General features: G+C 42.9%; 2 protein-coding genes across 6 annotated transcripts in view; one reads left to right on the plus strand and one right to left on the minus strand.

Moving 5' to 3' along the window:
* The window catches only part of rad51d (RAD51 paralog D), a 39,556-nt gene extending 26,329 nt beyond the window's left edge, over nt 1–13,227 (plus strand). For 2 of the 3 annotated variants that reach the window (XM_079283475.1, XM_079283477.1), the window contains one exon: nt 1,935–2,300. The gene's annotated coding sequence lies outside the window, so the exon portion shown is untranslated. Of the gene's footprint in view, nt 1–1,934; nt 2,301–13,102 lie in introns of those variants that run through there. The other variant, XM_079283476.1, reaches the window with a different exon arrangement.
* Nucleotides 1,558–14,579, minus strand: lig3 (ligase III, DNA, ATP-dependent). Of its 3 annotated transcripts, none has more exons than XM_079283472.1 (21): nt 14,485–14,579; nt 12,944–13,290; nt 11,384–11,512; nt 10,648–10,887; nt 10,411–10,562; nt 10,064–10,230; nt 8,321–8,398; nt 8,048–8,216; nt 7,021–7,176; nt 6,393–6,524; nt 6,239–6,318; nt 5,363–5,450; nt 5,157–5,234; nt 4,931–5,054; nt 4,153–4,295; nt 3,992–4,066; nt 3,463–3,609; nt 2,956–3,103; nt 2,557–2,642; nt 2,386–2,469; nt 1,558–2,161 (listed from the first exon to the last, which is right to left on the minus strand). In XM_079283472.1, the coding sequence occupies exons 2-21, from the start codon at nt 13,227–13,229 to the stop codon at nt 1,928–1,930; spliced, it is 2,796 nt and encodes a 931-aa protein (XP_079139598.1). In that variant the 5' UTR covers nt 13,230–13,290; nt 14,485–14,579; the 3' UTR covers nt 1,558–1,927. The 3 variants fall into 3 exon arrangements, with proteins under 3 accessions (XP_079139598.1, XP_079139597.1, XP_079139596.1); XM_079283471.1 differs by having other exon boundaries at nt 12,944–13,491; nt 14,485–14,573; XM_079283470.1 differs by lacking the exon at nt 14,485–14,579 and having other exon boundaries at nt 12,944–13,746.
* Nucleotides 14,580–14,884: the final 305 nt, after the last annotated feature.

Genomic DNA, 14,884 nt, shown 5'->3' on the forward strand with positions numbered 1-14,884 from the left:
TACTATGACTTTTATCGACATGCTATAATGTGACTTTTTTCGACATGCTATACTATGACTTTTATCGACATGCTATAAAATGACTTTTTTCAACATGCTATATGACTTTTTCCGACATGCTATAATATGCCTTTTTTCAACATGCTATACTATGACTTTTATCGACATGCTATAATATGACTTTTATCGACATGCTATACTGTGACTTTTATCGACATGCTATACTATGACTTTTTTCAACATGCTATAAAATGACTTTTTTCGACATGCTATACTATGACTTTTTTCGACATGCTATAATATGACTTTTATCGACATGCTATAATGTGACTTTTTTCGACATGCTATAATATGACTTTTTTCGACATGCTATAATATGACTTTTATCGACATGCTATAATATGACTTTTATCGACATGCTATAATATGACTTTTTCATGACTTTTTTCGACATGCTAGACTATGACTTTTTCATGACTTTTTTCGACATGCTATACTGTGACTTTTATCGACATGCTATAATATGACTTTTTCATGACTTTTTTCGACATGCTATAATATGACTTTTTCATGACTTTTTTCGACATGCTATACTGTGACTTTTATCGACATGCTATAATGTGACTTTTATCGACATGCTATAATATGACTTTTTTCGACATGCTATAATATGACTTTTTTCAACATGCTATAATATGACTTTTTTCGACATGCTATAATATGACTTTTTTCGACATGCTATACTATGACTTTTTTCAACATGCTATAAAATGACTTTTTTCGACATGCTATACTATGACTTTTTTCGACATGCTATAATATGACTTTTATCGACATGCTATAATGTGACTTTTTTCGACATGCTATAATATGACTTTTTTCGACATGCTATAATATGACTTTTTTCAACATGCTATAATATGACTTTTTTCAACATGCTATAATATGACTTTTTTCTACATGCTATACTGTGACTTTTATCGACATGCTATAATGTGACTTTTTTCGACATGCTATAATATGACTTTTTTCGACATGCTATAATATGACTTTTTTCGACATGCTATACTATGACTTTTATCGACATGCTATACTGTGACTTTTATCGACATGCTATACTGTGACTTTTTCATGACTTTTTTCGACATGCTATACTATGACTTTTATCGACATGCTATACTATGACTTTTATCGACATGCTATAATGTGACTTTTTTCGACATGCTATATGACTTTTTCCGACATGCTATAATATGCCTTTTTTCAACATGCTATACTATGACTTTTATCGACATGCTATACTATTTTGTGTCTGTTTTTTTATGGACCCCGAGTCGATCTGACTTTTTTCGCTATACTGTGACTTTCTTTGATATGCTGGATATTGCGTTTCGCTGCCCCTTATATTTCCAGTTGTACAGCCGCCACATACTTCATCCACACGCTCTTCACAAACATCTTCCTGGGTTCCGCGACACAGCACTACCATACTACGGAATAAATAGCATCAGAAATTGTTACAGAGACCTTATATTATCCTCGTCAACATTTTGTTTATTCCTCATGGGAACAAATTGTGTTCTCAAAATGTGAACTGCTGTTTAATACCGTAAAAATAATACATTTCATGATTTACAGGCCTCTTGCAGCTGCTTTAACAAAACAAACTACAGTACATTACCGTACTGTATGTGTTCTCTGCTAGTTTGCATGTGAACAAACTAAAGGACTGGGACAGAATACGTGAATGCCCTGAGAGCAGTGTGTGATTGAACTCAAGGACACAGCAGTTTTCCAAATCAGTTTCATGATAGAGTGTGATCTGACCTTTGGGTCCAAAGCATAAATATAACATTGATTGCACAGATGTGCAGTCGTTAAGAGACATGTTAACAGTGCATAATACGTGTTCCGCTTGTTTGCATCGTTAACAGGGAGGTACAATCCGCCTCTTGCGGATACATTCCCAGATCCATCCGGGTGACACTCTCTGGGCCTGGCTGTCTTCTGCAGGTCCAGCCAGCGTGTGTGTGGCTGAGGAAATGTCATAATCCGGTACGACGTCGCCATCATACGCCACGAAGTACCGCTTGAGCTTGTGAAAGTCCTGCACTGAGACGGGCAGGAACAGCTTCACCCCGCTGAAGATGTCCAGCAGCGTCTGCAGGAAACACAGTCAGCAGTACATGTGTTCAACATCTGCATTCCATTTAGAAGACTATTCAACTGAAACTCAAGCAACGTGTAGTACAACTTTATTTTTATTATCCGAGTTTAGACATAATGAGCCATTAAACCCTACGAAGGCAATGGCAGTGTGAATATGTTGGAGCTCGATGCCCACTCGCCTTGGTTTAAATGACCCGCGACCTGTTGGTGACGTACCTTGTCATTACTTGGCTCCAGTAGTGTCGCGGTTGGCTTCGTTTTGCTTTGTCCATTACTGTGGACACTTTCACTCTTCTTCACCTGACAGGAAACAGAACAATGACCATTCAGAACATGCAGCTCTGGACTGCTGTCACGATGCATCCGTCGTGTGCGTGCAGTAAATACCTTTTTCGCACTGGGTGCTTCTGAGCCAGGAGTCCTCGGCTGGGATTTTACCACCTTTGTTTTGGGTGTGCTGCTACTGCTGCTGCCTGAATGTTGATATGAGGAATAAAGAGGCAGTTGCAAAACTGAAATCACACTCGTGTCAATCCTTTTGCCTGTTCAATGCCCAGTCCACCGACCATCTCTATCTGCGTGACTTTTTCCACATTCTACACTATGACTTCTGCTGTACTATATATACTATTCTCTGACATTGTACAGGTAAGATGAATGAACAAACATGCCAATTGTGTTGAACCTTTAACTGTAAACCTTTGCATAAGCATTACTTTGTACTGTGAGTAACTGGTGCGACACAGTTCACGTCCTCCCCGCGATGCCGCTCGTTTGTGTACTTACTGGTCTTCTTGGGTGGAGGTCCACGGGGCGATGGCGACGGGGAGCTCCCTCCGCTGTCCCCTCCTGAGGAGCCCTTGTCATCGTTGGATGTAGACGGTCCAGCGGTCACTTTGAAGTCACAGTTCTCCTTCGATATGCGGAAGAGCTCCTAAGCACAGTGACGGAAAGACCACGTGAGCTTCAGCCAAGAGACGGCAGATTGAAGTACGGTGTTGCATTTAAATGCTGGTGTGTTTCACTGCCTCAGTTCATTTATCAATGTTTGTTTAAAGTAATCAACAATCATTCCCAGAACATATGCTTTAGGTATTCAGTAACATCTCATTGAAACCTGTTGGTTAACGGTTAACCATCTCCCACGGGGCCTTCAGTTAACTACGTTTCAGTCATGTCCTTGAATGAGCAGTATCCCATCACAATAAAGTGTCTACGGTTCGATTCTTCTCTGGAATAACTACATGATTAGACCACGGCCTGTGTATTTGAACAGAAAAGGTGATATCCTACTTTAAGCTGGTCCAGGTTTGTGGCAGTCTTCCAGTCCTTGTCATCACGGATGCGCGTCATTCGGGGAAAGCGGATGGAGATGCCGTCGGCGGTGTGCATTTCTGATTTGGAAAACTCTGCGCCTGTGATCTCCCAGACAGGCGCTTGCTGCAGCAGAGGAAACAAAGGACGAGTTCTATGAACGCGTTTCCATAGAAGTAAAAAGCAATTCTAACTTCTGCTCAGATATGGGGGGAGGAAGCCATGCAGTTTGTGGATTTCATTACTAAGATACTATAGTTCTATTTTCAGACTTGAAAGCCAGAAAGGGTCATTTCCATCAAGTGTTTTCATGCAAAACTGCTTCCAGGTTGAAAACGCCTCCCCGCGTGAGGCGATCGTTCTCGAGACATTTCTGCAGAAGATGTATGCAAGAGATGCTTTCCCCTCATTGCTTCATTTAAAAAGGTCTGCAGGACCCAGATATGCAATCGGCTGCGTACGAACAACCACCTGGGAAATACAAAAGTGCTGGATGGCCAAATCTCACCTGAGGATCTCGAATAATGAAATCTGGATAATAGTTCTTGATGATTTTCAGCCAGCCTGGGATTTTGCTTGGGTCCTAGACACACACACACACGATTAATCTTTGGTTTTATTAGATCAGCTCAATACTCCAGACAGGCCTGTCAGTGGGAACTCTCTGACCTTGCTGATTTTGATCACATCCAGCTCTTTCTGGAGACGGGCCAAGGTGGCGTCGTCGTAGCCTCCCGAGCACTTGGTGACTGTGCACCACTTCCTGGAGTGTGGGTCGTAGCAGCCCATCAGAAAACTGGACATGATGCCCCCTGGTGGGTAGAAGAACGCATTAGGAAGCGCTGCCAGCGGACACATTACATACTCCTACACGGTACAACTCCACAGAATTAACCTCAAATCCACCTGGAAACTGTTGTTTTGTACTTTCCACTTCTGTCCCACAGTATGTTAACGGGCTTTTCATCCGATTTGTTCTTCCCACTGCATGAGCTGTCTCCATTAGCCGTGCTTTTGAGATCTGTACCATTGTCTCTGCATTTCCAATGCTTCCATAGTGTTACATGCTCATTACCAGGCCTCCTCATGCACCACGGGTCCTCTGGATTTAGAAATGGTGTGTGTATGTATGTATACATACACACATATATATGTATACATACATACACACATATATATGTATACATACATACACACATATATATGTATACATACATATATATGTATACATACATACACACACACACACACGTTTTTATTGGATTTTTGCACATTTGAAGCAGTTTGTTTCAATAAAAAAGGAATAGAAGTTAGTTTTTCAATTGGACTTCTAAAACGGCTAACTTGGCGGTCTCCAGAGTCACACTCCTACTCTGACAGGAAGTGGCTGAGCATTAAACGAGAGAGGTCAGTGCATACAGAAGTGGATGATCAGGGCTTTACAGACCGTTGGAGCCTTTTCCATAGAAGGCCCCCAGCACCACCAGGTCGGCCGTGTCGGCCATGGCGCCTTCGTTCAGATAGTCCTTCTTCACCTTCAGCCAGTGCCGCTTCCCTGGTTCATAGCAGCCCTGAGACAAACAGATAACCATCATAACGTATGCATGTTATGCACATTACATACATATTCCCACCAGTTTCTTTACATTTGGAGATTTAATAAAGCAGCTCACCTTTAAGTCTTTTAGCACCAGGCCCTCAAGTCCCTCTCTGATAACTCGAGTTATCATTTCAGCCAGATCTCCGGCCCTCTGACACACACACACACACACACACACACACACACACACACACACACACACACACACACACACGCGGTATCATGAGCCATGACAGATGTATTCATACGACAGAAAGCCAGATTCTGAGTTGAACCTACAGTGACGTGTTTCATCTCTGAGAACAGGATCCTGTTGGTCACCTCAACCATGTTGTCATGCAGGAACTTCCTGCGCTCAGACAGAGGCCTGCAGAACAAGACAGGAGAGATGTCACATATATCTACACAACTACATGATACAAAAGTACTTTAAATACCAAAACCAGAGAAAAACAAACCTTCAATGAATTGAATTTAAATAGAATCTTTACATAAAACTATGATCCATCTTAACTTTTGACAGAAACCATTTCACACACCTGGATGACTAAAATACGTGACCCATACCCCGCCCCATATGTTTTAGAATAGATTATAATGATTGTGTTCAAGGCCCTTCATGGCCTCTCTATACGTCTGACTTCTTAGTACCGTACGCGCTGGAACGTTCTTTGAGATCTTCAAGCAGAGGCCCAGCTGCAAACTACCCGAGGAAGTCAGGTCGGCTGAGTCAGCGAATTACATATTCAGAGCATTTATAGAGCAGCAAACAACTACAAACTACGACTTGCTTTGTAAGCAGCGAGTGAATGCGAGTCCTAGTGTGTGTGTGTGTGTGTGTGTGTGTTCTCCGCCGTTTAGCCAACAGCCCCCCGGTTTGACCCACGGCGTCGTCACAGACTCGTAGAATCATAGCACCCCCCCTCAGGTTGGCACCGCTGGCTCAGCCGTCGCCATGTTGAGAGCCGTGTGGAGACAATCCCTCAATCTATGCACTCAACACCTTTAAGTCTCTTCTTGAAATGTAGTTTCATCAGAGAGCCTTTCCTGATTTAAATTCCAGTTTTTAAATTGTTTTCTTAAGACTGTCTTATATTCATTCACCACATTTTTTAAAAATCTAATTATATTATTATCATCATAAAAACACATTACCTCTCCATGAGACTCACGCCGTTGAAGTAGATGCAGTCGAAAACAAAAAGGCACACTTTGGCATCTTGGAAGGCGGCTTTCTGAGGAGAGAGGAACGTGTGAGGTGTGACAGCAAAAACAACACCAAGGTGCACATCGTCTGTGGCGTTCTCACCTTGTGGACACCCAGAGTCCCAAAGGGAAGGGGTTTACTGGTCTTTGTGTCAATTAGAAGAACTTCAGCATCCAATATCATACTGTGGCCCCCGGGGAAAGCCTGAGGGATGTATTCCTTGAAATGGGCCACCTGAAACACAGACACGGGGAAAGCAGAAGCGTTTCAAACAGCTAGTAAGGCCGGACCTGAGAGACGGGCAGCATCCCGGGTTATTATCAGGCTCGCCCCGGTGAAACAAACTCAATAATAACGTGCTTTAAGCCGGCGAGGAGCTCAGAATGTAATGTTTTTCACAGCATCTGGTTAAAGCAAACTGTTTATTTGGGGCGAGATTTTAAATGGAGAATAAAATCACAATTTTAAGCTTTGTTTTGGCAGATCTTTCTGACGGAAGCGTTCGTCTCAGTGCCTGGTGTCCCTTCCTGAGGTTTACTGGAGTTCAAGGTTGCTGCGAGTGTATAACGTGCACAGCAGCAGCCTCTAGTGGTTGGAAAGGGCCGATGAACGTGATGCTGAGCTATTCATCCCGGCATGTTTACAGGCTGTCGGCCTCACGCTGAGAGTCAATGCTGCAAAACCACTGTGAGAAGTGTGTGTGTGTGTGTGTGAGAGAAATCAGACTGACTTTGTGTGGCAACACAGGCTTGAGGCTGCGGCTGAAGTAGCTGAAGATGTCGCCGTTCTTATGGACTTGCACACGTTCTCCATCGTACTTGATCTCGGAGTACATCCCGTTGGGGCATTTCTTCATGGCGTACTCGATGGATTTACAAGCCTCCGCCTGGAATCACAGAGGAAAACAACAACACGCTCTCAGCAAGGAACCAAAGTCTCATCTGTAAGAACGTTTCATTCAAAGTTTCCCTCGTTCTTAAATCTTAAATTCAACTTTCACAACGGGAAGAAATCTAAACACCTCATTCAATCCTCTGGTAGGCCGGTCACCGGCACAGTCCCTCCTCTCTTAGTGAACCGATGTGCGGAGGAACCAGGCAGCAGCCTCCGGTTCTGATGAGTGAAGCCGATGCTTCATGTGTTAAAGCTGCATTCTCTCTAATGACCACCAGGGGGCGACTCCTCTGGTTGTATAGAAGTCTATGAGAAAATGACTCTACTTCTCTCTTGATTTATTACCTCAGTAAACATTGTAAACATGAGTTTATGTCTCAATCTCTAGTTTCAAGTCTTCTTCAATACAGCATGATGTTCATTAAGTACATTATGGTCCATTTAGAGTCAAACAGACCATAAAGCAGGGGATGCTTTAGGGCGGGGCTACTGTGATTGACAGGTTGCTGCTGCTACTGGCCGCAGGTAGCCCGTCCAATCACTGCATTTGGGCCAAACGAACCGATTGGACAGGCTGATTACCGTCATGCGACAGCCACAGGCAACGAGGGCACCTCATGTTCATTTGATGTGTTTTCTATGTGCATGTGTACATCATGTGGTCAAATTTGTAGGACAGAAATCGTAGTTGTTGAAAGAAAAGGATTCATGTTTTTTCTCTGGAACCGATTCTAAATGCTTCAGTGACTTTATCTCCACCTTTAAATGTGTATAAAAACCTCCCCTTTCATATTTAACCCTAATTCCCCCAAATCAGTTAGAACTGTTGAGAAGCATTTATGCATGTTCGTGTTTGCGCTCACCAACATGGGCTGAACGGGGGTCATGAGTGAGGCCTCCACGGTGAGGAGCTTCCTGGGTCCCGAGCCGTTAGACGCATCCTGCTGATTCCTCAACACCCGCTCAACCACGTCACCCAGATTACGCGAGGCCTTGAACGCATCGTAAGCATTTGGATCCACGGCGTCCAAGCTGCACGACGGACGACAACGAACAGCAGTTTGAGATCGGTGCTAAAAATATTAGAATCTTTCTTCAAAGTGTACATTTGCGTCCAAGCAGAAACAAACACTTACACGTGTTTTGCGCCAGAGTTCATCTTCAAGTCGTGTTTAATAAGCCGAATGATGCATTTCAGGTCATTACTGGTGCATCTATGAAGAGAAGGCAGATTATCACCGGGGGGAGATGGTGAAGCAAATGACAAAGTATTGCTGCTTATGACCAGAAAGCTTTGGAAAATAAAACTAAATAATTACATTACTGGAATTCCCAGAAACTGTAAGAATTCAGAATAAACGTCCCCGTCAGTGATGTACGACACAAGAAGACCTTTTATTCAGCACAGTGCCAAATATTACAGCCTGCAAGATGTTATTTATGACAAATAAACACAATCCCACTCAGACATCTGCTACTGTGGAGCGCAGAATGTCAAATACAGATGTCTCGTGTGTGTGTGTGTGTGTGTGTGTGTGTGTGTGTGTGTGTGTGTGTATGTGTGTGTGAGAGAGAGAGACATGCCTCAGGCAGACAAACAAGGAGGGAAAACTACCTAAATAAATAAATAAATAACCAAATACCAACAACAAAAAGAAGAAAAAGAAAAAAAAGAAGTGCAAGCGACACAAGCGGAGACAAACAACGGAAAGATTTACAAATACTGTGAAAACAAATCACACAATCTGTCTTCATGACGTTTTTTAACGCAATTTGAACACTTGCTGACAGGTCGAGCACCAAAATAAAGCCGGCATGTGGAGAGACACGACTACAAAAGAGCAGACATGACTCGTGTTATGAGGATCACCAGTGAGTCCATGAGGTTAGTCTGCGTCAGTGGCCCTCAGCCACAGACCCTTCTAATCATACTGAACACGTAATGCGTCATTAATCTATAGTTTCCTAAAACAGCTGGACACGCATCTCATGTACCAGTGAGTATTTGAGCACCGGAGCAAAAAGGTTTGAAAGTAAATCATTCCGGACATCGAGGAGGTCGGTTAACGACGTTTGTCTTCTTGCTTCTTCACAGAATATTTCGTTGGTGCGCCCTCTGGTGTTTTGGAGAATACTGCAGCGAACAGCGCATTGAGCGTGAACGTCTCTGTGCGTGCTCGTAAACAAAGCTGGACTCCGCCGAGCGGCTGCGTTCTCCACCGTCGGGTTTATGTTCGCGTGCCGGAAAATAACGTAATCAAGGCCCGAGCGCCGTGCACGAAGGCTCCTCGCCGCTGGGTCGTGCAACTCTGAATTTTTTTAGCTTGACGGGCGCGAGCAGAGCTTTTCAGACGCGTCGTCACAAAAAGTTCACTGATAATAAAAACACTATTTACGTGTCTAGGGACTTTAGAAACAGGAGGTCTTAAAAATCTACATTTGAGTAAATATTTTGCAGCCAAATCAAATAGTTTGATATTCAACCTTTGTTTCACACTCAACTCCTGTATTTACAGGACTTATATAAAGGAAATAAAGTAATCTATGAATATGAGATATAAATGTACAGTTCATTATTGTGGAGGTTGGTTTGTGGCTTTTTGCAGATTACGCCGACAGTCTACGGTCCCGTCTCTGAGTTACACTCGTTGGTCTTTGCTTCTTCACGCTTCATTATGTTTGTACTCCCCAACAACAATGCAACGAACAGACATGGAGCATAAACGCCTCAGTGCATGCTCAGAGAGTACAAACAAAGCTTGAAAGTCTCATGATCATGTTTCTGGAACGGTTTCCATCATTTCACTGAATTACCGTAACGGTGCTGTTTTACTAGCCAGCCCAGTTCATGTGAAAGTGAAAATGAAGCGCTGCATTACTTTTTGGAGATTTCCTCCAGCTCGGTCTGCTGCTCGTCCTCCTTGGTCAGCAGGGCGAGGCGGGTGAGTGAGGCGTCTACTTCCTGGATGGTCAGGAGGCTCTTGGTAGCCGCGAGGAATGATTTACTCTCGTCAAAGAACATCCTCACTGTTTCAGACACATCGCCCTTCAAAACAAATCTAAAAATCACTTTCAAGATGCGATGTCAACAGACTAAGTTCAGCCCAGAATAAAATCCCCTGAAACACGTTTTCAAACAAAGAACATCAACGAAGCGGCTCTGAGTAATCGCTGGGGAGAAAGACTTCAGTGTTTGAACAGGTGTGGGAACACACGGATCACAGACCTGCTCCAGATCGCGCACCATGTCGTCCTGGTTGCACCTGAAGATGCGGCTGAAGAGTTTAACGATCTGCTTGTCGTTGAGGTTGTAGACGCTTTTCACAACGCCGGGCAGCAGCAGCTTCACCGTGAGGAACAGGTCTCCATGGAACTTATCTAGGACGGGAGGAAAGAAGATTTAGGGGAAACGTTTTGGGATTCTGTCACATGACGTCGTGCTGAAAGTGATTATCATACCAACCTCCACCTGAGCCCTTCCTGAGGAACTTCTCAATGATCTGCGTCTTGACGTTGTAGCTGTTGTGTTCGGCCACCGTGGCGCAGAGCTTGCGAAACTCTCTGAAGAGGCAGTCCTTGTGCTGGGGGTCACAAAGCTGGGCGGACAGGGGGCTCCCTTGGCTGGCCGTGGCCGAGGAGGAGGAAGAGGAAGGTCCCGGGCTGCTGGAGCTGCTGGAGCTGCTGGAGCTGCCAGCTTTCGTAGCTGACGGAGAAATGAGGTGAAACAGAACATGTCATGAGACCAATTTGACAAAGCTGCTGAATGAAATATCACAATTCTAAGCTTAGTTTCAGTTGCTTTTTCTGATGGAAGCGTTGGTCACACATGATGCGTTCAAGGACCGTCGGAAAGATGATAATCTGAAAATAATTGTGTTTTTCACAGTTTATGGCTACTATGAACAGTGTAGTTTTTGGGATTGTTTGAAGAAAACATGCTTTTCAATCCCGCGGGCGGGTTTTGGGGTTCAGAGGGTAAATGCAGATGCAAACACCACTTGATAAAAAGCGTGGCATGTAAAGGGCGTATTAACCCACGAGTGCATCATCAGGCAGAACCTTTCTGATCCAAGATGTTCCTTTTCATCTCACAACGGGGAAATGTTCCTTGCTTCAGATGCTTGTGTTGTATCTTTGACCAGCTTCTTATCGTTTCCTCTGTTGTGAATGTGAGTGACCACTGAGATGTCCTTTCTTACCAGTGAAGCCTGAGAACTTCCGCGGCGCATTGACAGATGGGTCAGCAGGAGGAGCCATGAGCTGACCAGAGGTGTTCATCTTGGCCTGCACCTTCTTCTTTGGACTGGCATTGACTTTGGCCATCAGGTCTGTGAGACAAGACGAATACTTCAGAACAAACACGGAACCATTTGAGCTGAGAGACCACACCGTACCGATCAGGACTCGACCGGTTGTCATTTTGAGAAATTCGTAACCAATTCTTTGGGATTGGGACAGTAATGAGCAAAACACGCGACGTGAAACAAATACATTTCTGTTGCATTTGTGACATCCAAATATTGTTGTTCCTGTCAGAACAGGAACAAGGCAACGCTGCACGTGTGTCGGTGTGTTTGCTTACACGCCCACAGGCATCTGTTGTAGAGACAATGGTGAAGCCAGTGGAGTTGTTTGACTGTTAACCTTTTAAAATCACTAAAGAACATGCAAACTGACTCAACTGACAAAGAACCAGAAGAACCTGAACGAAAAACAAAATGGGGATTTGTGAAGTCTTGAGAATCTTTGAGCTGGATGGAAAATGATACCGCAAAGTGTGCAACATAAACATGACACGTACACGTCACATATTCATTATTAAGCAGACGTAATACCAACATAATTACTCAAAGTATATGGAGAGTAAAATTGGAAACAACCGAAAGCTGATGCGTAGTCATCAGCCTGGCAAACACTTTTAAAGGCAGCCCTTTTATTAATATACGTTTTCAATGCACGAGTGAAACGACGGCTTAAACAGGACGAAAGATGTGAACGTTGAATGAATTTTAAGTGGAGACCTGATCAGACCCGTACGTAAATGCATTCACAATCATGTACAACACAAACAAATGATTGTAGCTGTTCTGTTGTTTTAATCATGAATGAATTCATTGAGGTTCACTGGTAGAGTAGAATCACACAGCTCAATGGTCCTGACGACATGTTCCCATCGATGACCCTGGAATGTTACGCCATCTGATTACCGGTACTTGTTCTGGTTGAACAGGTCAGCTGACATTAGGAGCATTAATGTGAGACACACCTAGCACGGTGTTGAGAGGAACAGATTTACTCATTTATAGTTGAACCAGCAAATTCAAAACACTGAAAAGTGAGAGATATCTGTACTGCCGTGCGATGCCTTTGGATTCTGTTTTATTGTCTATCAGGTATTGATTAAATGACATGGATCTCCTTTGCAGGAGTGAATCAATCGAACGGTGCTCTTTAACTGGTGGGGCAATATTGCAAATCAAGGTTCTGAGGAAAAATGAGTCTGTATCAGCACTGCACTGCAGCCTGTGGTCAGTTTCTTTGAATGCTGACTTTCTAAATATATGATGGTGTATCGATCACAAAAAAATATTCCTTTTAATGTGCTCAGAGATCAGTGCTGCTACACAGCAGTGACCAGTGATGTTAAAACTGCCTACAATCCACAATAAAGAGTGATCCATGTACAAAAGACAACCAGAGCTACAACGTTCAGGCTTCTAAATAGTATTAAAAAGGAGATTGTGAGTGTGTGACTGTACCTGAAACATGTTTATTGATGATTTCTTTGTCTTGGTCCTCCAGCTCCTCCCAGCCCTCCAGATCTGTGATGTCCTCAATCTTCTTGGTGGTGGCTCTCGCTCTTTCCAGCTTCTCAAATATACACTTCACGTGATACCACTCTTTCATTTCCCCCGCAGACTCGCTGAAGGGGTTTGGCACAACCTTCCCTATGCGCACCACTTCTTTGGGGATTTTGTCCTTGCATTTCTTACATCCTGCAGTGCCGCGTTTGGCGTATTCCACGATGAACTTCTGTTCTGCCATGTCTGGCAGGTCGGAGAAACACTGACGTAGGGAAAGCCGGGGATTGTTGTTCTGGAGGAGTCTGGATACAAAGGAGAAATTATGGATTTGCCGGCAAAAATGTAACGCATGAACAGTGGAGGGAGATAGAGGTTTAACGCATGGAGCGACAGAAAGGGCTCTGCACGCTTTCTGAAGTTGCTGTAGGCCGACACAGAGAGTCTTATGTGCTGATAGAATCAGTGGTCTCTGCATCCAGCTGGGACAGTGGGCAAGTAACAACCTAAAGAAAGCAAAGAGGGATAATGATTTAAAGGTGTGACTATTGTTTGTTGGTTGATTTGACATCACTGGAACAATCATCTGGAGTAAAGGGCTCAGCAGCAACAAACATTAAAAAGGGCCAAACAAGTGGGTGCTGAAGAGATTTACATGAGCCTGTCACTGTTTGGGATAATGTTTCACTCATCACTGTTTTATCACAATATCTTGATTCGGTTAAGTTACATTTCTACTTGTTTCTTCACCAATAAATGTATCATCAACCCAAATGACAGCAGACAAGGGTCCTCCTCTTGACTCATCTCTCCATATACACTTTACTACATTAAAACAACACAACATAATACAAACAGCCCAGATTGTGCTATACATAGTGACACAGTTCAAGCCTTATTAGATTTATAACTTGGTAAACAATTAAATAAACTGTTCAATTAATAGGCAACTATTTTGATAATCAATTAGACCGTTTGAAAGTTAAAAATTGAGTAACAAATTGTCTGATTACAACTTCTTAAAAGTAATTATTTTCTGGTTTACTATATATATAAATAAAGGATTATTTTATTGTAACTAACTTAATTGATTAATCGAGGAAATGCTAATCCCACCATTACTACCCAGAATGCAATTCGACAGTTCTAGCTAACGTTAACATATAGCATTCACTTTGTTTACTAAATTACCCAAAATATAGCTGTTACCGCATTAACGTTACATGAACAATATTTCTTTAAGCAAGCTAACATATTACGTTATTGCGTTTTATATCATTTTAACACGTTAATATAAAGTTTAACGTTACACGACCAAGGCAATTGTTTGGCTAACTATTGATTAGCTTTAGCCACGTTACTCCCTTAGTTCCACGTACACGTAACCGGCTAGCCTAGCTTATATTATTATACATATATATTGCACAACTAGCCATCAAAACAAAGTTACCATGTCGCTAATATCTTTGCACATGAATTATGTTAGCTACTGCAGTTACCTTATAGAAGCTTAGTCAAATGTGATGGCACGTATATAATAGCTAGCAGCTAGCACTTCTCATTGTTGTTAGCCAAGAGCTCACCAGTGTCAAGTAAAGTGCTGTTTATTTTATAAAGATGAGATCTACTTCCGGTTTAGGTCTGCAAAATAAAAGTTATTTTACCGGAAATAAATGTGTTCATTACATTTAGAGTACAACTGATTAGGTTTACAATCGTAATTCAGTGACCATATACTTTCCCCCACCTCGAACGCCATACGAGGGGCATGTTTTTGTTCCATAAGGTGATCATTTTGCTTTATTTGGAAGGATAAATATCACATTTCCGGTAGTTCTTTGGTAACTTGACGTAATTATCCGAAGGGCTACAGCATGGGCTCCACAATGCCCACTGGAT

The sequence above is a fragment of the Melanostigma gelatinosum genome, assembly GCF_949748355.1.
Source record: "Melanostigma gelatinosum genome assembly, chromosome: 14".
In the NCBI taxonomy this organism is placed as follows: Eukaryota; Metazoa; Chordata; class Actinopteri; order Perciformes; family Zoarcidae; genus Melanostigma; species Melanostigma gelatinosum.